The 27,873-nt window shown below is 42.7% G+C and overlaps 3 protein-coding genes across 8 annotated transcripts in view; 1 reads left to right on the top strand and 2 right to left on the bottom strand.

The window, feature by feature from the left end:
- The window catches only part of KATNBL1 (katanin regulatory subunit B1 like 1), a 56,439-nt gene extending 47,481 nt beyond the window's left edge, over positions 1–8,958 (bottom strand). The window contains exon 1 of the mRNA XM_072738188.1: positions 8,778–8,958. The gene's annotated coding sequence lies outside the window, so the exon portion shown is untranslated. The remainder of the gene's footprint in view (positions 1–8,777) is intronic.
- Positions 8,959–9,040: 82 nt separating this feature from the next.
- Positions 9,041–14,162, top strand: EMC4 (ER membrane protein complex subunit 4). Of its 2 annotated transcripts, none has more exons than XM_025998395.2 (5): positions 9,041–9,237; positions 9,523–9,637; positions 12,940–13,093; positions 13,397–13,557; positions 13,783–14,162. In XM_025998395.2, exons 1-5 carry the CDS (start codon positions 9,152–9,154, stop codon positions 13,816–13,818), a joined length of 552 nt encoding a protein of 183 aa, XP_025854180.1. In that variant the 5' UTR covers positions 9,041–9,151; the 3' UTR covers positions 13,819–14,162. The 2 variants fall into 2 exon arrangements, with proteins under 2 accessions (XP_025854180.1, XP_025854181.1); XM_025998396.2 differs by having other exon boundaries at positions 9,072–9,237; positions 9,523–9,772.
- SLC12A6 (solute carrier family 12 member 6) overlaps positions 13,995–27,873 on the bottom strand; it is a 90,152-nt gene continuing 76,273 nt past the window's right edge. For all 5 annotated transcript variants that reach the window (XM_025998391.2, XM_025998393.2, XM_025998394.2 and 2 more), the window contains 11 exons: positions 27,031–27,129; positions 25,015–25,134; positions 24,119–24,223; positions 23,553–23,721; positions 21,219–21,414; positions 20,451–20,620; positions 19,614–19,745; positions 18,938–19,045; positions 18,539–18,723; positions 18,017–18,150; positions 13,995–17,117 (listed from right to left, as the gene is read on the bottom strand). In XM_025998391.2, the coding sequence (XP_025854176.1) occupies positions 17,026–17,117; positions 18,017–18,150; positions 18,539–18,723; positions 18,938–19,045; positions 19,614–19,745; positions 20,451–20,620; positions 21,219–21,414; positions 23,553–23,721; positions 24,119–24,223; positions 25,015–25,134; positions 27,031–27,129 (1,510 nt within the window). In that variant the 3' untranslated portion in view covers positions 13,995–17,025. The remainder of the gene's footprint in view (positions 17,118–18,016; positions 18,151–18,538; positions 18,724–18,937; positions 19,046–19,613; positions 19,746–20,450; positions 20,621–21,218; positions 21,415–23,552; positions 23,722–24,118; positions 24,224–25,014; positions 25,135–27,030; positions 27,130–27,873) is intronic.

Here is a 27,873-nt window from a genome sequence, read left to right as displayed (position 1 = left end):
CAAACAGTCCACAACAATCTTTTTTCCAAAGAATTCAGGCTATAAAGAAATGTTTATAACTGAACCAATTGCTTTTAAAAATTAGCACATAGGGAGGAACCTAGGTAGCTCAGTTGGTTGGGTGTCTGACTACTGGTTTCGGCTCAGGTCATGATCTCAGGGTCTTGGGACTGAGCCCCACATCAGGCTCAGCATTGAGTGTGGAGTCTGCTTACCCCTCTCCCTCTACTCCTCACCCCACCCCCCTACTCTCTCTCTCTCTTTTTCTGGAATAAACAAATAAAACCTTTGGGGGTGCATGGGTGGTTCAGTCGGGCGTCTGCCTTCAGCTCAAGTCATGATCCCAGAGTCCTGGGACTGATCCCACATCAGGCTCCCTGCTCAGCAGGGAGTCTGCTTCTCCCTCTGCATCTCCCCTGACTCATGCTTATGCTTTCTCTCCCTTTTCTTTCTCTCTCATATAATAAATACAATCTTTAAAAAAAATCTTTTGCAAAGAATTAGCATATAGGAAAAACTGCCATTAAAGACCTGAATTGCTCATTCAGACACTTGATGTAGAGACCATTTAACTCACTTTCAAGATTGCTGAAATTAATCACCAGATTGAATCCAAAGTAACCGAGCTTGAAGAAACATGCTAGGCCATCAGTGATGTATCATTATGACTCATGCTATGGTTGTCATTCTTATCCTTTAATAAGATCTGTGAGAATGGCAATCCTCCCAGTTTCCTAATCAAGTGCTGGAGGGAAGTGCTATAATGGGAACTTGTTAAAATGGGAGTTGCACAACAGCTCTCCTGAAATAAAAAAAGAGGTGGTTGCTAGGAAGTGGTATTACTTACTAACCAACATTTTCTCCCAGGACCGTCTAGTTCATGTCACTGCTGACAAGGGTATTTCATGACACTGCAGAGCCGTAAACCAGAAATTAAAAAAAACAAAAACAAAAAAAAGTGATCCACATAGGAATGATGCAGAAACCCAGTAACAACTAGGAAGGTAGTATCTTACCAAAACAAAACAAAACAAAACAAAACAAAACAAAACAAAACACCAAACTTGTTTTTTCACTGAAGGGGTTTGAAATTTGAGACAAAATGGAGGGGAAAAATTTCCTCTCATTAAGACTCTTACTGCCACAAAATTAGTTGCATCTTAAGTAAAATAGCATAAGATGGTCCTTTTCAGAAGGCAGTGATAATAGTAGAGTCAAATAACACAAATAACCAGGATTTGAGGGACTCCTGGGTGGCTCAGTGGTTGAGCATTTGCCTTTGGCTCAGCACGTGATACTGGAGTCCTGGGATTGAGTTCCACATTGGGTTCCCTGCAGGGAGCCTACTTCTCCCTCTGCCTATGTCCCTGCCTGTCTCTCATAGAGAATAAATAAATAAAATCTTAAAAAAAAAATAACTGGAATTTGCAATGAAAACCCATTTTATGGAAGCTACCAAAAGTCTTAGGACCTTATAGAGCATACTAGAGGAACTGGTTGGATCATGGAGGAGAGCAGAACAGAAGTATTATAGAGACATTGTTAAATGGGCTTAGACCAATATAAGACATTATCTACAAAAGCTTTTTTTGCTTTAGAGAGATCCATTCTTGCAAATCTGGTTGTTTGAATAGAAAATTTACTTTTTCAGGGCACCTGGCTGGCTCAGTCAGTAGAGCACAGTGTTTAGTATGTTTCCATTTATACAATAAGTGACTCTTATTGTGACTCTTGATCTCCAGGTGGTGAGTTCAAGCCCCACTTTGGGTGTGGAGCCTATTTAAAATTTTTTTTGAAAAGTAAATTAATGGAAAGAAAATTTCCTTTTTCAAGTTTTTTTTTTTCTTTTTTTAAGATTTTATTTGTTTATTCATGAGAGACAGAGAGAGGAAGAGACACAGGTAGAGGGAGAAGCAGGCTCCCCGCAGGGAGCCCGATGGATGTGGGACTCGATCCTGGAACTTCGGGGTCACGCCCTGAGCCAAAGGCAGACGCTCAACCCCTGAGCCACCCAAGCGTCCCTAGTTTAGACTTTTGAACAATCATATTCTCCCTAATAATAAGATGGACCAGAAGTAAGTTAGTTATTTTTTTCCATCTGAAAAACATTACTAGGGCAGCCCAGGTGGCTCAGCGGTTTAGTGCTGCCTTCAGCCTGGGTTGTGATCCTGGAGACCCGGGATCAAGTCCCGCGTCTGGCTCCCTGCATGGAGCCTGCTTCTCCCTCTGTCTGTGTCTCTGCCTCTCTCTCTCCTGCTCTGTGTCTCTCATGAATAAATAAATAAAATCTTAAAAAAAAAAGCATTACTAAACTTTCAAGATTGTCAAGATTTTCAAGATTGTCAAGATTGTCAAGGCTACTGTTTCCAGACTCTAAACATCGACTGAGGCCTCAGAAAAGTCATGCAAATAAGTCTGTCTCTTGAAGTATGGAGATGGTTCTGCTCAATCTGGTGACAACGAGGAGCTTTCCTTTCTCCTTGGCTACACTGGTATCATGAGCAAGATTCTTTCGCTTTACTTCTGATTAACTTGCCAAGTATAAGTTCTCCCTAAAAAAGAAAGTTTTCTTTTTTCTTTTCTTTTCTTTTTTTGATGTGGGATTCGATCCTGGGACTCCAGGATCACACCCTGAACCAAAGGCAGACACTCAACGGCTGAGCCACCCAGGCATCTCTGTTTTCATTCTCATTCTTACTATAAATGATAAAACTAAACCTGTTGCTTAGAGAAATGTATAATTACATTTCAAAAATTTCACTGGGTTTCATTTTAGAATACTTTGAAGCCCTAAAAACTAAAAATGCTAAACAGTCTAAGATGATGGTAAAAACAAATAAAAAGCACAGGATTGGAAATCAAGAGACCTTGCTTATTGTACTGATTTAATCTGTGCCTTTAGGATAGAAAATCCCATCCTCTTTCTACACCATCATTCCCTTCATCTTTCCACCAAGAGAGTGGAGTAAGAGTAACATGAACTGTTACCTCCAAAATGGCATGAGTAAATAATAGCAAAGCAAAGACAAGGTTCATCGGTAGTCACCATTAAAATATTTAAAAAGACGGAAATAAAAGAAACGAAGAGGGACGCCTGGGTGGCTCAGCGGTTGAGCATCTGCCTTCAGCTCATGGCGTGATCCTGGGGTCCTGGGATCGAGTCCCACATTGGGTTCCCTGCATGGAGCCTACTTCTCCCTCTGCCTGTGTGTCTGCCTCTCTCTCTGTGTGTGTGTCTCTAATGAATAAATAAATAAAATCTTAAAAACAAAAACCCGGAGACAATTCTTAAGAGAAACCAAATCCTCAGATTGAATTTCTAGTATTATGAGTCAGGGCATCGCGGCAATTGATGAAGGAAGAAGACCGTGCTCACGCTCACCTGGTCAGTTAAGAAGGAAGACTGAATATTCATTTTGTGGAGAGCCCTGTTCTTGATTTGTTTGGTATGCTACAAAGAAGGAAAGGCAGAGGGAACCCCATGTGGTCAACCAGCAGGTCTCTTGAGAGTAAAAATGTCAAAGGATGATTAGATTGCACTGGGTTAATTTTAACTTTTTGGACTCTTTAAGGGATACAGTCTTATGCAGAGTTTGGAAAAAGGCGGGGAACATAATAAGGAGGGGTAATAGGCTGAAAGTTTCAGGGTGAAGCAGTTCCACATTAAGGTTCTCTTTTTCAGACTATAAAGCATCTCATGGAGGCAGAGAAGGTGAAGGGCTTCTGCCAGCTGGTGGTGGCGGCCAAGCTGAGGGAGGGCATTTCCCACCTCATCCAGTCCTGTGGCCTGGGAGGCATGAAGCACAACACGGTGGTGATGGGGTGGCCCAATGGCTGGCGCCAGAGTGAAGATGCTCGAGCGTGGAAGACTTTCATTGGTACCAGATGCTCTGCATTTTATCCTGAGGGCCCAAATCAGGGCTACCGTTAAATCGTTAAATCTCCGTTACCTTAACTTCACCCAGTAGCCTCCTAGGGTAGAAGCCCGTGACGTTGCTGCACCATAGTGTCATGAGGGCACTTAAGTAACTGCTAACATTATTATCCTTATTCTCCTCACCCCCTCCAGCCTTGTATGATGTTCATAAGGTATCTCTGTCAAGTATCATGCTAGGCATTATCTCTGAAAATTGCCGTCTTTTCATCTGTGATCTGCCACACTGACGTTCTCATGAGAATTGGAAGGATTGTCTTCCATCACAATCTACAGAATTCACATATCCCCTCAGAGTACAGTGGTCAGAATATACCTAGTAGATCATGGTTCTGAAGCTAATGCTGTTAGTCGGACCATGTAGAAAACAGCATGAAATATTAGAAACAGCTTCTTAGACTCCTAAAGTGGTGGGGGGTGAGATTCAAAAACAAATACAAAAACTGTGGAGATGGCCCAAATATAAAGTCAAACAAGACAACTCACATGACCTATGCAATTATGATATGCGTTCTCAGTTTAATTAAAGTCATATTTGCTCAAAGTCACAAAGGGAAGCTTAACATATATTTTTACAAGTTAAGTATTTTCATTAGTCTAAGTGAAGTTTAGTCCAGTAGGAGGCAAGCAAGGAGGCTGCCCAAAGCTGATTGTTTGCTTAGATTACTTGGTGTAAGTTCAAACCGTTTAGGTAGCAAAATGCTCTGGGTCAGTGGTTCTTAGTTCTTGCTGTACAGTAGATGCCCATGATCAACCCTGAGCGAATAAATTAGAATCTCTGGAGTGTGACCCAGGTGTCAATAGTATTCTTTAAGTGCTTCCAAGGTGATTCTTTGGTGAATCTACGACAGAGAACCATCATGCTTTGAGGTGTGGAAACACACATTATATTACTGACATTTTTTCTAAATCCAAAAGTAGTAACTGCACAATGCAGAACTAGGGAAAGCATAGGAAAGCAGAATTTTAAAAAGATTACGTGAAATCCCATTAGTCCTTTGTGCTTATCATTTTTCTATGAATATATATATATGAAAGAGTAATATACAAAATTTTTGAAAAAAATGTATTTTAGAATTAGAAGGTACCCTTAGAAGTCATCTAGTAGAAGTGTCTTTTTTACAGATGAAGAAATTAAGGCCGAGTTCCTAACTCAAAGCAACACAGGTCGGGATTAGAATCTAGATTTCCCTTGATTGGGATCCCTGGGTGGCGCAGCGGTTTGGCGCCTGCCTTTGGCCCAGGGCGCGATCCTGGAGACCCGGGATCGAATCCCACGTCGGGCTCCCGGTGCATGGAGCCTGCTTCTCCCTCTGCCTGTGTCTCTGCCTCTCTCTCTCTCTCTCTGTGTGACTATCATAAATAAATAAAAATTTTTAAAAAATTAAAAAAAAATAGATTTCCCTTGATTATTCTTGAAAAATATAATTTGTAAACAAAACAAAACAAAACCAAACCCCAACTTGAATCCTCAATTGAATTTCAACTTGAAAACTCTATTTTTATAAAGGATCTATTATTTCTTATGATATTCTAATAATCTTGAAAAATAAGCAGAGCTTTTCAGGGAGTACCTTCATCTTTTTCCTGAAAAACTCTAGCATGCTTAAGGAAAGTTGCCTCACTGTATTCTATGGATCACTGACTGCATAGGAAGTTAATAGGTGTGATAAGGGGAAAAAAGGGGGGAGCTTCTCATTTAGGTGGAAGGGAAACAATTAAAGGAGATTCTACTGAATCATTTCTCATGATCTTTTTTTAAATATTTTATTTATTTATTAATGAGAGAGAGAGAGAGAGGCGCAGAGACACAGAGGGAGAAGCAGGCTCCACGCAGGGAGCCCGACGTGAGACTCGATCCCGGGACTCCAGGATCATGCCCTGGGCTGAAGGCAGGTGATAAACCACTGAGCCACCCAGAGATCCCCAGTTTTAATGTTCTACCAATTCCACTGGAAATCTCTAGGGTGTGTGTGCAGAATAGCATCTGCAGTTTTTCTCAAATGTGTTTGACTCTGGAATCCTTCCTCAATTCCATTCCAGTGATCACCTGTCTTCATGTTCTCTGCAACACGTTTTAGCAAATAACACTATAAGGATTCCTAGGATAAAGGAATAAATGACCTGGACTAACATGAGGCCAAACCACCTTGATTGGGGTTACAGTTGAAAACATTTTTATAGCAAGTGGGGGAGTACTTTCAAAGGGAAGGAATATATGATTCGAATGACTGACAATGTTTTCAAAAGTGTTGCTTTACAATTTATTTAAGAAGCAGGACAATAGCTTGATCAAAAAAAATTTCATGGAAACCATTAATTGAATATATAACACCCTAACATGTATTTTCTTCGAGTTTTTACATTTTTCACATAAATGTAATTATAGTATATTCAGTACTATATTTACTTTCAATTAACTTGCTCATATTCACTAAACATTTATTCAATACATTATGTTCTAGGCAGTGGAATCCAAAATAATTGACATGTAGTTCCTAACTTAAAGGAATTTAGGGCACAGTGCAGCAAGAGGGGTAGATACGTGCTCAAGGGACGTCAACAAACACAAGTGCAATTTGGTAAGTGCTATTACATAGACTGTTCTGGGACAAAGAAGATTGCCCAATAGGGCCAAGACCCTTGTACAGTCTGACATCAGTCTCAAAGGTTCATCAGAGATAACAGATAAAGCCAGAAAAGTAGAAAGAAGCAGGAAAGCAATCCACAGGTCTGGTCTTCCTATGATCATATAAATACACATTTTAGAATTAACTGGAAGGGGAAAAGCCTTTTCCATTACTGCCTTATTCAAACAGTCTGCCACGAACACAAAATATCTTTAAAAGGAGAAGACAAAGTGGGGATGGAAATCTTCAGTGTCTCTAGCACAGACTCTCATAGCACTCTTCTTCCATCACCCCAACCCTGACCATATCAGATAACTTGGAGTCAAAGGAATAAAAGTCTGAAAAATACAGAACCATTTTCAAACCAATTTAAAAATAAGGCTGGTGGAATGCAAATGGGTGCAAATGGATACTGCTAGAAGACATTTAAAATGAAAATTCCTTAAAAATTTGCAATCTTTGGGGGATCCCTGGGTGGCTCGGCGGTTTAGAGCCTGCCTTCGGCCCAGGGTGTGATCCTGGAGTCCCGGGATGGAGTCCCGTGTTGGGCTCCCTGCATGGAGCCTGCTTCTCCCTCTGCCTGTGTCTCTGCCCCTCTCTCTCTCTCTGTGGCTCTCGTGAATAAATGAATAAAATCTTAAAAAAAAAAAAAAAAAAAGTGCAATCTTTGATCCAGCAACTGCATTCTTAGGAATTTTTTTTTAAATTTTTATTTATGACAGTCACAGAGAGAGAGAGAGAGAGAGAGAGAGAGACGCAGGCAGAGGGAGAAGCAGGCTCCATGCACCGGGAGCCCGAGGTGGGATTCGATCCCGGGTCTTCAGGATCGCGCCCTGGGCCAAAGGCAGGCGCCAAACCGCTGCGCCACCCAGGGTTCCCCATTCTTAGGAATTTTAGTAAGAAAAGACATAAGGTTCATAAACACTGTTTATAAAAGGGGAAAAAAAAACGGGAAACAAGTATGCAATAACAGGTTACATTATATAGATATAGAACTCAATACAAAAATCCAATAGCTAGTGTGCTCTTTTTTTTTTTTTTTTAAGATTTTATTTGAAAGAGAGTAAGAGCTAGAGAGCATGGGTGGGGGAGTGGGCAGAGGTAGAGGGAGAAGGGATAAGCTGTGTCCCCACTGAGCAGGGAGCCCGATGCAGGGCTCCAATCCAGGACCCTGGGATCATGACCGGAGCTGAAGGCAGATCCTAACCAAATGTGCCACCCAGGCGCTCCTTTACTTTCTTAATTAAAAAAAAAGAAAGAAAAATGCATTCGTGGCAGGCACTCCTTTTACCCTCATAAGCCTTGCAAGTAGCTAATTTAAAAAAAAAAAAAAAAGATTTATTTATTCATGGGAAACACAGAGAGAGAGGCAGAGGCACAGGCAGAGGGAGAAGCAGGCCCCACGCAGCGAGCCCGGTGCGACACTCACCCCAGGCCCCGGGTCGCGCCCTGAGCGGAGGGAGGCGCTCAACCGCCGGCCACCCGGGCGTCCTGAAGTAGGCGGATCACCCAAGTCTTACGTACGAAGAGGCTGAAGCACTGAGTATTCAACGTGTCCCAAGTCACACAGGTACGTAAAGAGCTGGGATCCAAGGGAGGCCACCGGAACGCCAAGCCCCCAGCTGCCCACGTCCGCGCTGCTCCGGGCGTTGGGGCAGGAAGGTCACAGGATTCACCTGGCGGCGGGAGGGCAGGCGCAAGCTGACACCCCGTGACCTTCCGCGGCGCCGCTGCCCCCTGACGCAGCCCAGGCGCGGGGGTCCCGGTCCTACAGACACGAGGGTCCCGCGGGGTCTCCGTGACTCACAGGGGAACAGCAGCTTCTCCACGAGCTGAGTCCCGGGAGGGAACTGCCGCGAATCCGAGCGTCGAGGCAGAACTGGAGGCAGAAGCGCCTTAACCCGGCCACGGCGAGGCCGCCCGCGTCCCGCAGGTCCTCGTCCGCGCACGCACATTCGCCTGGAAATCTCCCTTTCCGTCGAGCGCCCCGGCCCCAGGGGTCGTCGGCCCCCCGGGGAACCCCAGGTCCGTCCTCGGGCGTTAACGAAACCACCATTCCGCACCGGACACGCCTCCGGACGTCTTCCCGGCCGTGGCCGCGGACCCCGCCCCGCCCCGCCGCGCCCCGCCCCAGAACTTCACGGCAGCATCGGCGCCACGTGAATGATAAACACCCGCGCCCACGTCCCGGGACCTGGCGGGCGTTCGCTCACCTCGGGAGGCCGGTACGGAACTCGCGCCCGCTCAGGGACCCCACGCGGCCCCAGGTGGACGCCGACGCCGCGCCTCGTGTTTCCGGGGCGCGCAGGAACTCGAGAAGGCGACCTCGGCCCGCACCGCCGCCCTCCCGCTCGCTCGCTCGCGTGCACGTCGGGGTCCCGGAAACACACCCCCAGGTCGGCGCAACCCGGGGAGCCGCGGCCGCGCTTCCTCCGCGCCGGGGCCTCCCGCCCCACACCGGAAATGACGTCTATGCTAAGCGCCGGAAGCGGGCCGCGGGCAGACCCAGACGTAGCGGCGTCCGGGGCCGGGCCTAGACCCCGCCGGAGAGTGAGGAGGTTCGCTGCTCCGGGGGGAGGCGGGCGCCATGACGGCCCAGGGGAGCCTGGTGGCCAGCCGGGGCCGGCGCTTCAAGTGGGCCATTGAGCTGAGCGGACCCGGAGGAGGCAGCAGGTGAGCAACCGGGGCGGAGCCCGGTAAACAGCCACAGGAACGGGACCGCATCCCCCAGGCGGACCCTCTGATGTGATGGGAGCTCCCGTGACGTGGAGCTTTCTGGTCTTCAGAGGACCCTGATTTCACTCACTCAGTAGGCGGGCGTCTGGCGGGCCCACGAGACGGCGTGTTCCAGTCTGGGCGGCTGTGCTGTAGGGTCTTTATTCCATGACGAGTGGAGCGGGAATGCGGAGTACGAAGGGCGGGGGGCTGCAGCCTTAGTGTCCTGCTTTGGTTCCTTAGGAGCCGAAGTGACCGGGGCGGTGGCCAGGGCGACTCGCTGTACCCCGTCGGCTACTTGGACAAGCAGGTGCCGGATACCAGCGTGCAAGAGACGGACCGCATTCTGGTGGAGAAGGTACAGAGGCTCAGCGGTCGCCGCCCTGCTCGGCCCCCTCCTCTCCCAGGCTGCATGTGAATACCCAGCTCTAGGGGTCTCATCCCTAATGTGGGTAGATGAACTGCTCGACATTAACTCACAGTAGTAAAAGCTGTAAGTTAATAATTGGAAGAATAGGGGATCCCCGGGTGGGGCAGCGGTTCGGCGCCTGCCTTTTGCCCAGGGCGCGCTCCTGGAGACCCGGGATCGAATCCCACGTCGGGCTCCCTGCATGGAGCCTGCTTCTCCCTCTGCCTGTGTCTCTGCCTCTCTCTCTCTCTGTGACTATCATAAATAAATCTAAAAAAAATTTTTTAAAAATTGGAAAAATAAGATGTTTGAACATATAAGTAGGTTGAAAATTATTAGTGCCAGTGCGGAAGAGTTGATGTTACCCTTTTACTCTAGTTCCCTTACAGCCACTCAGCCAGTGTGTCAGGATATTCTTTTTGCTTTATGTTCAGACAGATGAAGAATTTGCTGTTTTTCCCTGCTTCCTGTTTTAACTGTCATTCTGGCCTGAGTGATTTCGTCTCTTACCACTCTCCCGTGTGTTCTTCATTCCACTCGACTCAGAATGGCCTCCTTGCTGCTCCTTGAAAACAGCGGGCAGGCTTCCATCTCGGACTGCCTGCACATGTCCTTTCCCTCTTCCTGGAACACTCTTCCCCAGATACCTTTATGACTTGCTCTCGCGTCTCCTTTAGATCGTTCGCGTATCACCTTCACAGTGAAACCCCACGGCACTACCCATCCTGCTTATCCTTTCCTCGTATTAATTTATATGTTATACTTGCTACCATGTAAGTGGTAAGGTCCATGAGTAGGTTTTGTCTCCCAAGCACCTAGAACAGGTGGCACTTTCTTTCCTCTTATCCTTAATATTGTTTAGAACTAAATGATCTTCATTTCATTAAATGCAGTGATTTTTTTTTAGATGAAAATGACAGCTTTTCAGTGCTTTTCTCAATAAGTATATCATTTTTCATCTTAGTACATCAAATTGTAATATGAATTTTGATCTTTAAATTCCCAGATAAATGATCTTTTATGTAAGTGACACACCAGGGAACTGCTTAACTATGGCCATCTATTAACATGAATAAGCTCAAAGGGATAGTAATATATTCTTCTGTTGCTAGATTTAATATTTTGCTTAGTAAGATTTTTTGCATTTAGGTTTAGGAGTGATAACGATCTATGAACTATTCTAATAATGTCCGTATCAGGTTTTAGTATTTGTAGGGCCCAATGTAATGAGTTATGTAGAATGTTTTTTATTTTCTTTAAGAGTTTATATAAGATTGGCTTTATTTTTTCCTTAAATGTTTAGAATTTGCCAAGATAAACCATCTGGGCTTAATTACAGAATCAGTTTCTTAAACAATTTTCTTTTTTTTTTTTAATCTCTTTTATTTATTTATGATAGTCACAGAGAGAGAGAGAGAGAGACAGAGACACAGGCAGAGGGAGAAGCAGGCTCCATGCACTGGGAGCCCGACGTGGGACTCCATCCCAGGTCTCCAGGATCGCGCCCTGGGCCAAAGGCAGGCGCCAAACTGCTGCGCCACCCGGGGATCCCTTTTTTTTTTTTTTTAATTTCTTTTATTTATTTATGATAGTCACAGAGAGAGAGACAGAGACACAGGCAGAGGGAGAAGCAAACAATTTTCAATAAACTATGCCATGTATTTCTTCTAGGAATTTATCCATTTCCCCAGATTTGTAATATGGTCACTTTAGTACACTGCAAGAACTATATAGATGTCCCTCTTTTATTCTCACTGTTGAATCTCTCTTCTTTTTCCTTCATTAGGCTCACTAGTATTTTTATTAATCTTTAAAAAAACCCACCACCTTTAGCCTTGTTGATTTACAGAACAATTCATTAATTCCTTTTTTCATTTTTATTTCCTTTTCATTTCCTTGGGTTTAATCTATTCCTTTTTATAATTTCTTCAAATAAATGCTGGCAGTGTCATGGATGGACCTAGAGAGTAGCATATGATTTTCGTTCATATATGAAATTTAAATAACAAATGAGCAAAGGGGGGAAAAAAAGGAAGAGAAGGGCAAACCAAGGAACACGACTCTTAATGATAGGGAATTGATGGTCACCAGAGGGGAGGTGGGAAGGGGGATGGGTGAAACAGATGGTGGGGATTAAGGAAGGCACTTGTGACGAGCACCAGGTGATGTAAGGAAATGTTGAATCACTATATTGTACACCTGAAACTAATATTACACCGTATGTTAGCTGGAATTTATAGACTTTAAAAACTGCAAAATAGATGCTTATTTGTAGTCATATAATTTTTCAGTGCTTTGTGTCCCCCAGGTTTTAATATGTGGCATTTTTGTTATTCGTTAACAATATTTGTTTTCCTTTTAATTTGTTCTGTTTTTTTTTTTTAATTTTTTAATTTTATTATTTATGATAGTCACAGAGAGAGAGAGAGAGAGAGAGGCAGAGACATAGGCAGAGGGAGAAGCAGGCTCCATGCACCGGGAGCCCGACGTGGGATTCGATCCCGGGTCTCCAGGATCGCGCCCTGGGCCAAAGGCAGGCGCTAAACCGCTGCGCCACCCAGGGATCCCTTAATTTGTTCTTTGATTTGTGGTTTAGACGTTTGTTAATTCCAAGGTGTAAGGAATTTTCAGTTTCCTTTTTGTTGCTGATTTCTAGCTTAATTGCATCATAAACAAAGAACTTGCTTTGTACTGTTTGGGTTGAGAGTCGACATGTTCAAGGCTCAGCAAGCAGTCAGCTTTTGTAAATGTCCCATGTGTGTTTGAAAAGAATGCGAATTCTCCAAATGTTGGGTGCAGTGTCCGGTATATATCAGGTTAAGTTTGTTCATAATATTGTTCAGGTCTTCTGAATCTTGTCAGTTTGTTCTTTTACTGATCGAGGTATGCTAATCTCCCACTCTATGGATTTACCTCATTCTTCAGTTGTAGGTGGGACAATGAGAGATGCAGAAGTATAAGAACAAAAGTAGGGAAGTCTGTTTTTTTTTTTTTAGCCAGATCATGGGGAAGAATGCCACCTGGAAAGAAAACCAGTGGGGAAAAACATAACGAATGGTGAGGATGCCTTAGCTTTAGTAGAAAAGCAAGTTTCATATGGCAACATGGAGAAGGGCAGACAGAGGTGCTAGAATGGAGGAGTCTGCTTAGTCAGAAGTACAGAATTGGGCACTGCGTTCATTTGAATGCTGGTGATCCGACAAATGGGGGACTGAGGATAGAATCATAGGTTAACACTGTGTTTGTTTCAGCGCTGCTGGGATATCGCCTTGGGGCCCCTCAAACAGATTCCCATGAACCTCTTCATCATGTACATGGCAGGCAATACTATCTCCATCTTCCCTACTATGATGGTGTGTATGATGGCTTGGCGGCCCATTCAGGCACTTATGGCCATTTCAGCCAGTAAGTATTCTTGATACAGCAACCGTTCTGTTAGTTTTAAGAATTAAAGACAAATTCAGTGAAACCCATGAAAGTCTCTTAGCTGGTTGCCAGGGGGAGGGTGTGCAGGGTGGTGATGGTAGAGGTGGGGGCCTGGAGGAGGGAAATGGAGCTTATGTTTTTTTCACTTTTAGTGGTCCTATTCGCTAATCTTAGTTTGGGTTGCTCCATGTTATTTTAAAATACGTTATGTGAAAAAAAAAAATTCACGTGAAAAAAAAAAAAAGTCGTTTTGGTTTTGACACTTTTTTATTACCCTAATAGCTTTCAAGATGCTAGAAAGTTCAAGCCAGAAGTTTCTTCAGGGCTTGGTGTATCTCATTGGAAACCTCATGGGTTTGGCATTGGCTGTTTATAAGTGCCAGTCAATGGGACTGCTGCCTACACATGCATCAGACTGGTTAGCCTTCATTGAGCCCCCTGAGGTAAGGCAAAAGAAGAGTTAAATTTTGGGGAGTTGTAAATAGCTGACCCATTGGATGGTGAGGGATTTGAGGTATCGGAGCTTATTTCTTAATAAAGATCCCTTGGGAATTTGGAAGTTGTTATTTTAAGCATAAAGTGAAATAGAGCCTGTGATTAGATAAAGTATGTGATGAGTTAGTTCAACACCCATTCACCAATCACCTACTTACCTTTTCTTGTTTCAGAGGATGGAGTTCAGTGGTGGAGGACTGCTTCTGTGAACCTGAGAAAGAAGCACCTGCTGCCTATGTCGGCTCTTTCCCAGCACACTAACTCTCAGTGTTAGCACTTATGCTGAAGAGAACCCAAAGCTCTCTTTACTCCTTGGTGAGGAGACCAATCCCAGAAAGACAACATATGTTATCACTGCAAACACAAAGAAACTATACCACAGCCCTTGACTGAAAATAATGTAGAAAACTTTATTTATGTTTCCAGTACAGAGCAAAACAACAAATAAAACTGTAACTCTATGTAAACAAAAGAATGGTTGCTGCTAACTCAAGAACCACAGCAGCATCTCCTTTCAATAAATTAAATGGTCGAGAACAATGCTTAAAAAAAAGTTGCACAAGTTTCCCTTAAATCTATTTTCCTTATTTCACCTCTATTTAACACAACCTGGGAACATAAAAATTCTGTTGGAGACACTTGTGGAAGATGTGAGAAACTAATGCTGGATTCAGATTATACATGATGGAAAAAACCAGACAAAAAGAGCACATAAATATGCTTACAGTATAATTGCTACTTTAATATCCACAATAATGGATTTTTAACACATTTAGGGGGAGTGAGGATTGGTGCGCTAGTTGGGGCCACAGGAATCTGAGGCAAAGGAAGATACATAGGCGTGATCTTTCCCCTGCCAAGAGGAACTGGGCACCTGTCAAGCAGATGCTGCAATTCACACTTCAGCTTTTAAGATAGCTTTAGAAGGCAGAGGGCCAGCAACTGGAGAATGTACATTGTTATAACCTGCCCTGGTAAATCATAGCTAAGACTTAAAAGCTGGCTTTTGGTCAAGAGGCAGGAAGAGGTCTTTCCTTTCTCCTCCTCCTTGAAACACAAAAGCCCCTTCCCCTAAGGTGCATTCTCTCTTATCAAGTTTTCAGTATTGCTTTATTTGCAGTGATTAGAAGAGACAAGACACTTCACAAACAACATAAGCAACACATGGACATGAAATGCTCTAGACAGAGATGAGTTTAAATCTGGCCTAATAACCGTTTTCCCAAGTAATGGTGATTTTATGTTTTAGAGGCTAAAGCAGTGGCTATATTAATAGCCCTATCCCTTTAAAAGGGATATTATTAACTCCCTTATCCCTTTAAAAAGATTCCTCATAGAGCTCCAACCACAAAAAGCTCTTTTAAAACTAACATTGTTCTGCCCATATTTTTTCTATATGGAAAAAAATACATATGCATCAACCACTTTGGTGAGAGGAAGTATATAGATGTAGAGGAATTCCTGGGCAGACTGACCTTTAAAGCACGAGGGCTTCAATATCTTGGGTCCTAGGGTACCTGTCCCACTACCGTGGACTCCACTAAACAATAGAGTATTACAGTGGAAGCTGTAAACAATGCCTCTACCCTCTACAGGAAGGAGCAGGAAAAACTTAAAATTGTGTCTGCTTTGCTACCCTGACTAGGTCTTGAGGTTGGAAAAAAAGAACAAAGGAAACAAAATACTCAATTTCTAAGCCGTACTGAAGGGTCTTCTCCTCTGTCCATAAGGTTCAAATGAATAATCTGCTGATAATCTAGGTTTGCTTATTCCGTATCCAATAGGATACGGAAAAAAGAGTGGCACTATTTGTCATTAATAAAGTGATAAAAGTGATCATGAATACAGGCAAAACAGTTTCTCTAAATACTTGTCCTATAAAAGAAATGAACATTTCACATATTGTCAGTTACCAATCAAAGCAGTTTCCCTATGCTTGAAAGCCTGGTGCGTTATGACCAGTAAATGAAGACAACCAGTGAATGTTTTATGACCAGCAAATAAAAAGCTAAGCTTGCACAAGTATTTCCTTGACACGCTGAGAGCTTTCTGAAAGCAAATGGAATAGCAGAGGACTGCTGGCTTGGATAATCTTAGTTCAGAGCCAAGTTCCTGCAGTCCCAATGAAGAAGAAGATTGAAAAAAGAAAAATGCTCAGACTCTGGGTATTTAGGTGAGCTGAGGGCCTTATGTCTTTGCTATGGCTTTGGAAATGAGTCCACAGTTTCTTAGTGAAAAAGAAGTTTCTTGACAGGCCAGTGCCAATCCTGTGCCACTTCAGTGAAGCAGGCAGGGAGAGTAGCAGCAGCTCAATCTTTGGCACTATGGAAGGAGTATGGCTCTAGAACTTCAAATTCCATTGCTAGATTCCCCTTTTAAAACACAGTCCCAAGCTTTCAGGGATTTCAGTGAGTCTTCTAGCTGGTCTTCATTCCTAGGATTCTGGACCTGTGTCAACTAACCCAGAGGGCAAAAAAGAAAGGAGAGGAGAAACTACTGGTCAAGGTGCATCGTCACCTAGATGTCCTAGGTAACAGCTTGTATGTACTGCCCACGACGCACAGGCAACCAAAGACTTTCCGTAGATCTTAATAGCTACCTTTTGGAGTTAACTTTAATTTGGCCATTTGAAAACCTGAAAGATATTCTTTTTACTCTACCTTTAAGAGACAATTTCCAGGATAACAATGCTTGTATTACAATGTTAACCATGGAATGGATTTTGAGAACCAGCTGACATGTAGACCAACACAATCTGTGTCCTTGAAACTGGTATTTTGGGGGAATCTTGTTTTGAAGGAAGAATTAGAGGCTGCAGCCATGTTTCAGTGTTTGTATATTAGTACTCTAATATAAAACAGAGTCCTTGAGAGGAGTGGATACATCAAAGAAAATGAGCTAAAAAAGGTTTTCATCTTGGTTTGCCACAGGATACCCCACAACGATGTTAGGTCCCCACATACTTAGCCATGTAGTCTGTATTACGATGAGTTGTGTCTCTTTTACCCCCATGGTGTCATCACTGAATTGTGACTTTGGAGATGCCCCTTTAATATCGGACGTGTACTTGCTTTTTGTCTTCAGCTGAATTTCTAGCATCCCTTTTGCCAATTCATTTTAATAGTTTAGCTTGTTAATTCTAATTTGTCTTCAGCTAGGCCAGACATGGCTTTCAGGACTTGACCAGTGTTCTGAAGTTGTTCCTGTCAGGACTGGAGATTGTATGGTAGCAAAGAGCAGAACGACGTGTACTTTTCTGCACAAGTACTTGAGGCTCAGCCTGTCAAGAAGTTCAGTGTGCTGTGTACAGAACCCCAGCCTCTACTGGATGAAGTGGTAGTAAGGAGCTGGCCTTCTATGCAGAAACCTTTTAGAAAGGGGAGGCCTTTTAGAAAGGCAGAGTCTTCAGGAGTAGATTAGGAATAAATGGTGATCACTTCACTGCCACCACCTCGGACGAGGAGGACTCGCTCTAGTCCCTCGGTGAGCACTTCTAGGAACTCCATGTCTTCAGAACTTGTCAAGGAGAAGAGCACACTTTACAGCCTGACGTCATGAGAATCGGGGTTTGTCTGACTACAACGCTGCAAAGTTAACACGCTTGTCTTAATTATGACCTGCTCAGAATGGGAGAAGTCTGAGCTCTGGATTCGGTTATCCCCTATGAACTAATCCAGGGATCTAGTTCTTTTGCGTGTATAATACAAGACCTTCATTTGTTAGATTTTTGTTCTAAATGTTATTTTGCAAATGAGGGAACTCACAAGTAATGTGTGTGTACAACACAGTAAAATAAGCCAAAAGAGAAGAGCCACACAGGGCAGCTCCTAAGACTGCTAGAGAACCCAAGTAATTTCTAAGGGAGCTGCTCAAATCAGTCTTCTCTGCCAGTTCCTTTTCTTCCTTAATCTCTTTTCCTTAATGGTACTGATGGGAGAGGGCTAGTCTACACCACTGCATTTCTGAAGGGGGCCCATAAAAAAAATGAGGTGTGATGAGGGTATGAGGAAAAACCCTTATCTTTTTCCCCTCTGAGAAGATTTCACTTAAAACTGCTTCTCCCCTAACTACATCCACAAGAAAGGCTTTGCGAAGTGGGTGAAGCCTGAAAAGGAAAAAGGATGTGGGTCTTGTGTCTCTAGGACTGTTTCAGAAAGGGTTCGGTACTGTGAATGTCAGCAATCATGTTGCAGAGTTACCACCTCAAGAGTCTCTCTGTGGACACCCAGCTCCCCCAGAGGGGCTCAATCTCATTGCTGTGTAAGAATCCTTGCCTAAGGCTTTCAGCAGCCTTCCCCTCTCAAGAACGAATGTGGGCACAGACAGTGATGTGAAGGCTACTCAGTGGTCGCATCTCAGAACCACTAACGACTTCCCTATTGGTAGCTCCGCTCTTGGAAAGGATACAGTTTTCATCACCCTCAGGGTTTCGGGGTGGCCCTGGCATATTCAACAAAACCAGCTTTGCTTCATGGGACTTGTTAACTATGACCTCATTGAGTTTCACTGCTGTATGCATCCGCCTCACGTTGGATTGGTCCCTGGATGGGTAGAAGGGAGAAACAGAGGTGGTTAAGGCAAAGAGGAAGCTAGACACACAGTCAACTTTAAACACCATGAAATACAGAGCTTTTCTACTTTGGTTATGAATAATGTAATGAACAAATGTTTTCCTTACGCTAATATCCTGGATTTTCTCATTCTACATTTGCTTCTTTTATGCCAGGAACACAGTATGGTGAGAAAGAAGGCTGGTTAGCTTATGTACAAGACTAACTGGTAGCTGACAGGCACAGGCAAATAACAAAGAGGCTGGATCTGGGGTGATGTGAAGAACGGACTTCATCCTGTGTGTCCAGGCAGAGTTACGTATGTGCCACTGACTAGGATACCATGTTATGTGATAAGCTTGTGAGCTGCAAAACTTACGGACGCATGTTAAGCAGGTCCTGGAATCCTTCCATTGACTTAGCCTTTTGTCCCCGGGATGCCATGTACTTGTCTTTTGTCCAAGTCATGTGCACCTTCTCCTGATAGGTTTCTGTCTCTTCATCCTCATCAGAGCCAATGCTGGTCAATCGAAGCATTGAGTTCCGGTCTTTCACCAACTGTGCCTGAGGAGAGCCCAACACAGCTATGAGAGGTATAGATACCCAATTTCCTCTCATGCTTCAGCTTCAGTTATTTTCAAACAATAATGTGGTTATAGTAGAAGAACTGATAAAGTGAGAAGGGAAGAATGTGCCATTCTAGGAAAACAATATAGTATCATCCCTTTCAGTGAAGACGTCACAGGGCCAAGATTCCATGAAAACAGGAGGCTCTCACCTCTCTGTCCCGTTCTGTTTTGGATAGTCGCATGTGCCGGAGCATCTGGGACCTTTGCTCCATCATCAGGGTGCGCTCGTAAGTATAAGCTGATATGTCACTGTCATGCTGCCATAGATAACACCAAGAATGGGCAATAAGCACAAAGAAGAAAGAAGGACGAACCATACACTTCCATTTCCATTCATTAAATTAAGCCAGAGAAAGTATCACAATATCAAGCTAAGTTCACCCCCCACTTTGCTCAGTCACTGAGCTATAAGATATTATGGACCGTAGATTAAATCTAGAAGCCCCGAGAGTCTTTTCCAAAATCTACCAATTGGATATATGCTTCCTTGAAATGAAACACATATATATTTTTTAATACTGCCAGGTTATTAAAAAAGCTACGTTACTTTAACATGCACATATGAATTAAAACTTAATAAAACTATATTTAAGCAGACATGATTCTGAGAGAATTATAAAGGCTGTGTAACAAGAAAGCAAAAATAAAAATACACAACACATACATATTCTACTTATCTACTCCATATATTAGGGTTTTGTTGGAAATAAGGGATTAATTCACATTTGCAGGTGAATATTTCCCCAATCCAGAACAAGTTCTAGGAAGACAGGGCAGGAAATGAAGTAAGGATGGTTTGTTTGATCTCAAACTCAGCTTTCTCACCATCTCCACCACCTCCACCTCGGCCTCAATGCGAAGGTGGTAGAGGAAGGTAGCCAGGTCCTTCTTCATCTGAATACTGTTATCTTCTAGCTGTGCTACTGTGAAGATCCGTATGCTGCATTTTCGCCACACCTGAGACAGCACCATACATACGTGGGAAGTTAGAGGCAAGAAGGCAAAACAAGACTTGTTCCTAAAACATAAGTCACCTTTTGCCTTGGAAACCTTGCTATAGTATCAGGATATTTGTTCTAAGCTTCTTACCTGCTGCTGTATTGTTGTACAAGGGCAAATGCTTGACTAAGAAACACATTAAAAAGAGCTTTAAGAAGCTCTTAATTTCCTAACAAGAAGAAAATTGGCAAAAGATATATGATACATTAAGAGGGTGCTGTACTCAGAAAGCATGTTGATGGCCCTACGCAGACTCTAATAGTCACTACTTTAAATTTCAGTTTAGTCTTACCAAAGGATGAGTGTATGTGTGTGTGTGTATATATATGATCACACCAGAACCTAGGTTTCCAGTATTTGAGAGGCTTTGGTCATTTTGGTTTTTTTGTTTTTTTTTTTTTTTAAAATGGACGTGTTCACTTTATTAATGTTTTTCCAAGAGTTCCTATGAAACTTTATTAATTTGTTGAATCTCACTTGGAGATAGGTAGGTAAGCACTAGAAAGAAAACTCCTAAGATTGGAGCTAGGATCATGGGGAACTTAGAAAAATCCCCAATTCTTCTATGCCCCAACACTGTAGAATCAAAGAGGAAGGATCTGTCTAGTGAACCAGGACAAATTTTAAAGGAGAAAGACTTTTTTCAAAAGGTGTCTGAAATACCTTATGCTGTTTCAGTAGGAACGGTAATAACATGAGCATGCCCCCATCATGCACGATCCACCACACATCAATGTTGCCCTCAGAAAACTGCTCCACGTTGCTGGGAAAGAAGGAGATGTTTTTAGCCACCAGCAGGGCCAGGTGGGCAGCAGTCGTCACTCGAACTGTGCCTGGGGAGAACAGAGATCGGGAGAGACAGGGAAGACTCCTTAGGCTTGCCTTGCTCCCCACCACATCAGGAAAGCAAGATGACACCCCCCCACCCCCTTTTTAACATCTCTGTAAGAAGGTATTCTGTTTACACAGTGGCTTTATATGCCTTATCAGGTGGCGGCCATCATTAAGAAGAATCCGACTAACAGCAACAGCATTAGCTTCAGAACCATGATCTACTAGGTATATTCTGACCACTGTACTCTGAGGGGATATGTGAATTCTGTAGATTGTGATGGAAGACAATCCTTCCAATTCTCATGAGAACGTCAGTGTGGCAGATCACAGATGAAAAGACGGCAATTTTCAGAGATAATGCCTAGCATGATACTTGACAGAGATACCTTATGAACATCATACAAGGCTGGAGGGGGTGAGGAGAATAAGGATAATAATGTTAGCAGTTACTTAAGTGCCCTCATGACACTATGGTGCAGCAACGTCACGGGCTTCTACCCTAGGAGGCTACTGGGTGAAGTTAAGGTAACGGAGATTTAACGATTTAACGGTAGCCCTGATTTGGGCCCTCAGGATAAAATGCAGAGCATCTGGTACCAATGAAAGTCTTCCACGCTCGAGCATCTTCACTCTGGCGCCAGCCATTGGGCCACCCCATCACCACCGTGTTGTGCTTCATGCCTCCCAGGCCACAGGACTGGATGAGGTGGGAAATGCCCTCCCTCAGCTTGGCCGCCACCACCAGCTGGCAGAAGCCCTTCACCTTCTCTGCCTCCATGAGATGCTTTATAGTCTGAAAAAGAGAACCTTAATGTGGAACTGCTTCACCCTGAAACTTTCAGCCTATTACCCCTCCTTATTATGTTCCCCGCCTTTTTCCAAACTCTGCATAAGACTGTATCCCTTAAAGAGTCCAAAAAGTTAAAATTAACCCAGTGCAATCTAATCATCCTTTGACATTTTTACTCTCAAGAGACCTGCTGGTTGACCACATGGGGTTCCCTCTGCCTTTCCTTCTTTGTAGCATACCAAACAAATCAAGAACAGGGCTCTCCACAAAATGAATATTCAGTCTTCCTTCTTAACTGACCAGGTGAGCGTGAGCACGGTCTTCTTCCTTCATCAATTGCCGCGATGCCCTGACTCATAATACTAGAAATTCAATCTGAGGATTTGGTTTCTCTTAAGAATTGTCTCCGGGTTTTTGTTTTTAAGATTTTATTTATTTATTCATTAGAGACACACACACAGAGAGAGAGGCAGACACACAGGCAGAGGGAGAAGTAGGCTCCATGCAGGGAACCCAATGTGGGACTCGATCCCAGGACCCCAGGATCACGCCATGAGCTGAAGGCAGATGCTCAACCGCTGAGCCACCCAGGCGTCCCTCTTCGTTTCTTTTATTTCCGTCTTTTTAAATATTTTAATGGTGACTACCGATGAACCTTGTCTTTGCTTTGCTATTATTTACTCATGCCATTTTGGAGGTAACAGTTCATGTTACTCTTACTCCACTCTCTTGGTGGAAAGATGAAGGGAATGATGGTGTAGAAAGAGGATGGGATTTTCTATCCTAAAGGCACAGATTAAATCAGTACAATAAGCAAGGTCTCTTGATTTCCAATCCTGTGCTTTTTATTTGTTTTTACCATCATCTTAGACTGTTTAGCATTTTTAGTTTTTAGGGCTTCAAAGTATTCTAAAATGAAACCCAGTGAAATTTTTGAAATGTAATTATACATTTCTCTAAGCAACAGGTTTAGTTTTATCATTTATAGTAAGAATGAGAATGAAAACAGAGATGCCTGGGTGGCTCAGCCGTTGAGTGTCTGCCTTTGGTTCAGGGTGTGATCCTGGAGTCCCAGGATCGAGTCCCACATCAAAAAGAAAGAAAAGAGAAGAGAAAAAAGAAAAGGAAAGGAAAGGGAAAGGAAAGGGAAAGGAAAGGGAAAGGAAAGGGAAAGGAAAGGGAAAGGAAAGGGAAAGGAAAGGGAAAGGAAAGGGAAAGGAAAGGAAAGGAAAGGAAAGGAAAGGAAAGGAAAGGAAAGGAAAGGAAAGGAAAGGAAAGGAAAGGAAAAAGAAAACTTTCTTTTTTAGGGAGAACTTATACTTGGCAAGTTAATCAGAAGTAAAGTGAAAGAATCTTGCTCATGATACCAGTGTAGACAAGGAGAAAGGAAAGCTCCTCGTTGTCACCAGATTGAGCAGAACCATCTCCATACTTCAAGAGACAGACTTATTTGCATGACTTTTCTGAGGCCTCAGTCGATGTTTAGAGTCTGGAAACAGTACTTAGCCTTGACAATCTTGAAAGTTTAGTAATGCTTTTTTTTTTTTTTTTTAAGATTTTATTTATTTATTCATGAGAGACGCAGAGCAGGAGAGAGAGAGGCAGAGACACAGACAGAGGGAGAAGCAGGCTCCATGCAGGGAGCCAGACGTGGGACTTGATCCCGGGTCTCCAGGATCACAACCCAGGCTGAAGGCAGCACTAAACCGCTGAGCCACCTGGGCTGCCCTAGTAATGTTTTTCAGATGGAAAAAAATAACTAACTTACTTCTGGTCCATCTTATTATTAGGGAGAATATGATTGTTCAAAAGTCTAAACTAGGGATGCCTGGGTGGCTCAGGGGTTGAGCGTCTGCCTTTGGCTCAGGGTGTGACCCCAAAGTTCCAGGATCGAGTCCCACATCAGGCTCCCCACCTGTAGGAGCCTGCTTCTCCCTCCGCCTGTGTCTCTGCCTCTCTGTGTGTGTCTCTCATGATAAATAAAATCTTAAAGAGAAAAAAAAAGCGTGAACTAATAAGCTCTACAAATAACTTCCTAGATCACTAAGGAAAGGGATTAACTTAGAGACACCGCATCTTACAACTTAACATCACAAAGCCATATGCTAAATTCCACTAAGTCAATAAGCCTTGGCTCTTACCTGCTCAGCAGCTAATGCTTCCCCGTAGTTCTCCAGAAAGTTCCCCACAATGACAGAACCCACAATAGTGAGACCCTTTCCAGCTTTAAGCTGTGAGGCAAAGGTGAGGAGGCGAGGATGCTTGACGTGTAAATCTTCATCTAGTTTCAGCAACACAAGTAACTGAGGCCTGTAAACATGTTGGCAGGAGGGTGGAAGAGAAAACACTTTGGGTTTGGGGAAGAGAATGTCAATTCTACCCTTTAATTCAGGAGCTCTGTATAAAACATGTAATTGGGCAGGAGGAAGAGATTAAAGGGAATGACAGGATGAGGGTGTATGTTTACTTGAATCCTCACAGTATTACCACAAATTGATCATTCTGCAAGGAACAATAAAAATGGTAGAAGTCTAGATCAAATATCCCATGAAGAAAGTATGAAGGATTTGGAATCATTCAAAACAGGTGCATTATACCAATTCCTCAAGCCGCTTGAATTCCTTATCCTGTAATCATTGAAACACACCATTCTGTGTGTTAACCATGTGCCAAGCACCACACCACTAAGCTCTCTTGATTTCTTTACCTCCAGTTTTTAGTGTGTGGAGGGCCTTCTTCGAGCCGAAGCAAAGCAAACCGGGCTGCACTGAGGGACAGTCCACGGATTCCATCCCCCCATTCTTTCTCTGCTCTGGGAGAAAAAAAGAGAAAACAGCAGGGACAGATTTAAACCACAGCAGGTACAATTTCAAAACACAAAGTTTATTTTTTTTATTTCTCTAAAACTAACATATACACCAGGTAGAAAATTAAAGCCCAGGTTAATTCTTCATATAATGCTCTTTATTAACATCATAAACCCAGAGGAAGTAGACCCACACTGCCCTTCATCGATGGACTACACTGCACACTAAACAATTCAGATAAGGACTGGAAGCATCACTCATCTGGCCTATGTAACTAAAGGCAGTAATGTAAAATAGCAATCTGGAGAAGGAAATTATACAGACTCAAAATTTAATTTAAATTTTGAGAATAATGAGGAGAAAGCAAAACTCAATGTAATCTTCTGAATCAGTGCTATTTATTCCTAATTTTTGCAAGTTGTTACTGAAGTCTTAGTTGTTACAAAGTTATTCAGGATTAATTTCTTTTTCATTTCAGAGATAATACCTAGACTCAAGACAAAAGCAAGAATACTTATATTTGTGCTATACTTTAATACTTATCATCATTTTTTGACATGTTCTTTTAGTTATTTGTTTCACTGATCTGTTCACACTTTCTCAGTAGGTTCCCCCTGTTGATTCTGTATGCTTGTGTCTGTCAGATGGCTAAAGAATTGGAGATATAAAATTTAGTTATATTATCTATATATGAGGTTACCTGGATCCTTCATGCAATTTTCTCTGGGCCGACTCTACCCAAACTAGTTAGTTTTGATACCTTTAGCAGTAATCAAGGTCGAAGCCACAGACTCACCCTTGGTATTCAATGTACTTGTAGATCATACCAGCTATTACCATGGCTACAATGGCATAATACCAGGAAGAAATGAACATCAGGGCCAGACAGATACTCATTCCCATGAAAGAGAGGGCCCTAAAAAATTAAAAACAAAAACACAAACAAGTGTTTTTCTAAGCAGCTAAAAAAGAAACCTGTGCTGGAGGTGCTTCTTAAACTGATGAGGGGTTGTTATTATTTTTTTAATTCCAATATATTACAGACTATAAATTACAATTTATATTGTAAAATGCAATAAAGATGAATTATTAGAAAAATTACTATTTCTCTGGATATTGTGACAATGGTCAGGTTGCTATAAGTTTTTAAATGCTTTTTCTCAATTTTTATAGTTGTCTTATCATGGACTGCAACAGTCGGTAGATCTGCACTGAGGCCCAAACCATCCTTTGTCCTGAAGTTTCCCATTGCTGGGAAAACATAAATGAGTAGGATATAACGAAAAGTTATCTACCGTTGTGAATGAATTAATAACTACTTGGCAAAGCAGGGACGGGGCATGTAGTTAGAATTATTAACACGATATTTTAAAAAAAGTATTTCATGTAAATATTGCTAAAAACCTTATGAATGTTCATTAGCATACACATGCAGAACCCACTGAAGAAAATCTGCCATTAGTTTCTCTACTTTACATAAAAGAAACCTGGCAGAGAGGCACCTGGTGGCTCAGTGGGGTAAGCATCTGACTCTTGATTTTGGCTCAGGTCATGATCTCAGGGTCCTGGAATCGAGCCCTGCTTTGGGCTCAGTGCTGAGTGTGGAGTCTGCTTAAGAGTCTCTCCCTCTCCCTTTGCCCCCTCCCCCTGGCTCATCTTCTCCCCCCTGTCTCCCTCTTAAAAAAAAAAAAAAAAAGAGAGAAACTTGGCAGAGAATGATGAAATGCTTGTTTTGATCAAATAGGTTAGGTAGACAATCATGCTTACTGAAGATCTTCTGTGTACAGAATGAACTTCTTAGCTCTATGATGAATTTCAAAGAGTGAACAGGAGAGTTGTTAATATGGAGAAAATTAGGATCTAATAAAAACATAGGAGAAGGAGAAAGGGAAAAGGTAATAAAAGCAAAATAGTAACACAACAAAGTTCACAGTGGATGTTTAATTAAGGTTAAAATTAGAAAGAGGATTAGAGGTGATAAAATCAGTGAGGATCCAAATTTTTGCCACTTTATAAAGGTCACACTACTGCTCATCACTGGAAAGTGAAGCCAGGAAAGGGTCAAGGAGAAAGTTAGCAAAGAGGAATGTAGCAACAGGACATACTAAGGAACCTTTAGCTATGATAGAAAAGAAATGAGGAGATAGGATGGCAGCTAAAAGCTTGATGACCCCCTTAGGACTGGGGAGACTTGAAAGCAGCAGCAGCAACTGCAGCAAAGTTTCACTGAGAGCTTTACTACGTCCCTGGCACTGTGCTGAGCACTTCAGATCATCTCAAAGAAATCCCATGAGACAGGTAATACTATCAGTCCATTTTACAAATGAATAAAATTAGATTTTATGTGGTTATGTGCTTTGTTAAAAGTTACAAAGCTAGGAAATCGTAGAGCAGACACTGAGCTAAGGTCATCTGACTCCAGAGCTCACACTCTTACCTGCTAAATGAAACTTAAGAAGACAGTTTGAGAATGAAAACTGATGAGGAAAAAGACAGAAAATTGATGACATTCAGTGCTTAGCTAAGAGAGAAATGGGAAAATAGATATGCAAAGGGTAGGTTGGTTTAACCTGGAAAAATGCAGCAGGCTGGAAATATTTATTTCATAGTTTTGATCTTTATTCTAAGTGGGTGTTATAAATTATAAAGTGACCTATGAAAAAACACATAAGATGGTGGAAATTCAGGGAATCACTGGATGTTGAAATAGGCAGTATGGAATGGCTGGCCAAGAAAAACTGTGTTGACCACCCAGACTCTCCTCGTTTTCTAGGTAAAATGTGGGGAAGAAGAAGAAAAAGGGCAGACTTACCAGTGGTAGTAGCGGAACCGAGGTCTCCAGTTGGGTGTTCGAAGTAATGTTTGCAGAGCACATGCCAAGTTCACAAAGAGGTAACACATGAGGAAAAACCTGGTGGAATCAAAGAAGTTAAGAGGCATAATTATCACTGTAAAATGACTCTCCCAAGGGCTATTTTAAATAGACCTTGTTGTATTTAAGTCTCTGGTGCAGCCCACTAGCCTTTGATTTAGATTAGGATGCAGAGAAACTTAACTTCTCCCTACAACTTGCTCCTTCTCCTATGTTCTCTCTCAGTGAAAAACACAACTACTCTTTATCTAGTTGTTCTTGGGATAATCCCAGTTTCCTCTTTGTTACTCATCCTTGTTCCAAATTGACTTATCAAGTCCTATGGATTCTACCCATTCACAAATTTTTAAACGTTTCCCCTCCTTTCCATCTCTATTACTATATTACCTTACTTCAGGATCTCATTTTTTCCTTGCTGGATTAAATAAGCTTCCAGTTGGCATTCCCAGCTCAATTTTAGCCTCCTTCTTACTTACCTTTTATACCAGATTACTCTAAAACATAAATATGATCATTCCATTCTCAAAGGATCACTCACTACCACCAGGTAAAAGTTCTAGGTCTTTTGTGACCTGGTTCTACCTACGTCTCTGCCTGGCTACCCCCGAACAGGCACCCTCCCATCAAAGCCAAACTACTTTCAATTCTCAGATGTGCTGCATCGTTTCATTCCTCAATTCCTTTACCTACATTCCATGTCTGGGACATCTCACTCTTTTGTTGATTGGTAAATAATGTCCTCCTTCAAGATGCAAGTGTCCCTTTATCCAGAGAACCTTTCCT

The sequence above is a fragment of the Vulpes vulpes genome, chromosome 15 (genome assembly GCF_048418805.1).
Source record: "Vulpes vulpes isolate BD-2025 chromosome 15, VulVul3, whole genome shotgun sequence".
Lineage (NCBI taxonomy): Eukaryota > Metazoa > Chordata > Mammalia > Carnivora > Canidae > Vulpes > Vulpes vulpes.
The sequence above is the reverse complement of the archived record's forward strand: the minus strand, read 5'-3'. Positions and strand labels throughout refer to the sequence as shown.

Excerpts from the sequence above, each read along its gene's own strand:
- EMC4 (XM_025998395.2), top strand. The coding sequence starts at position 9,152 with ATGACGGCCCAGGGGAGCCTGGTGGCCAGCCGGGGCCGGCGCTTCAAG. Across the intron at positions 13,094-13,396 it reads ACTTATGGCCATTTCAGCCA|CTTTCAAGATGCTAGAAAGT; the intron begins GTAAGTATTCTT and ends TTACCCTAATAG. Across the intron at positions 13,558-13,782 it reads CCTTCATTGAGCCCCCTGAG|AGGATGGAGTTCAGTGGTGG; the intron begins GTAAGGCAAAAG and ends TTCTTGTTTCAG.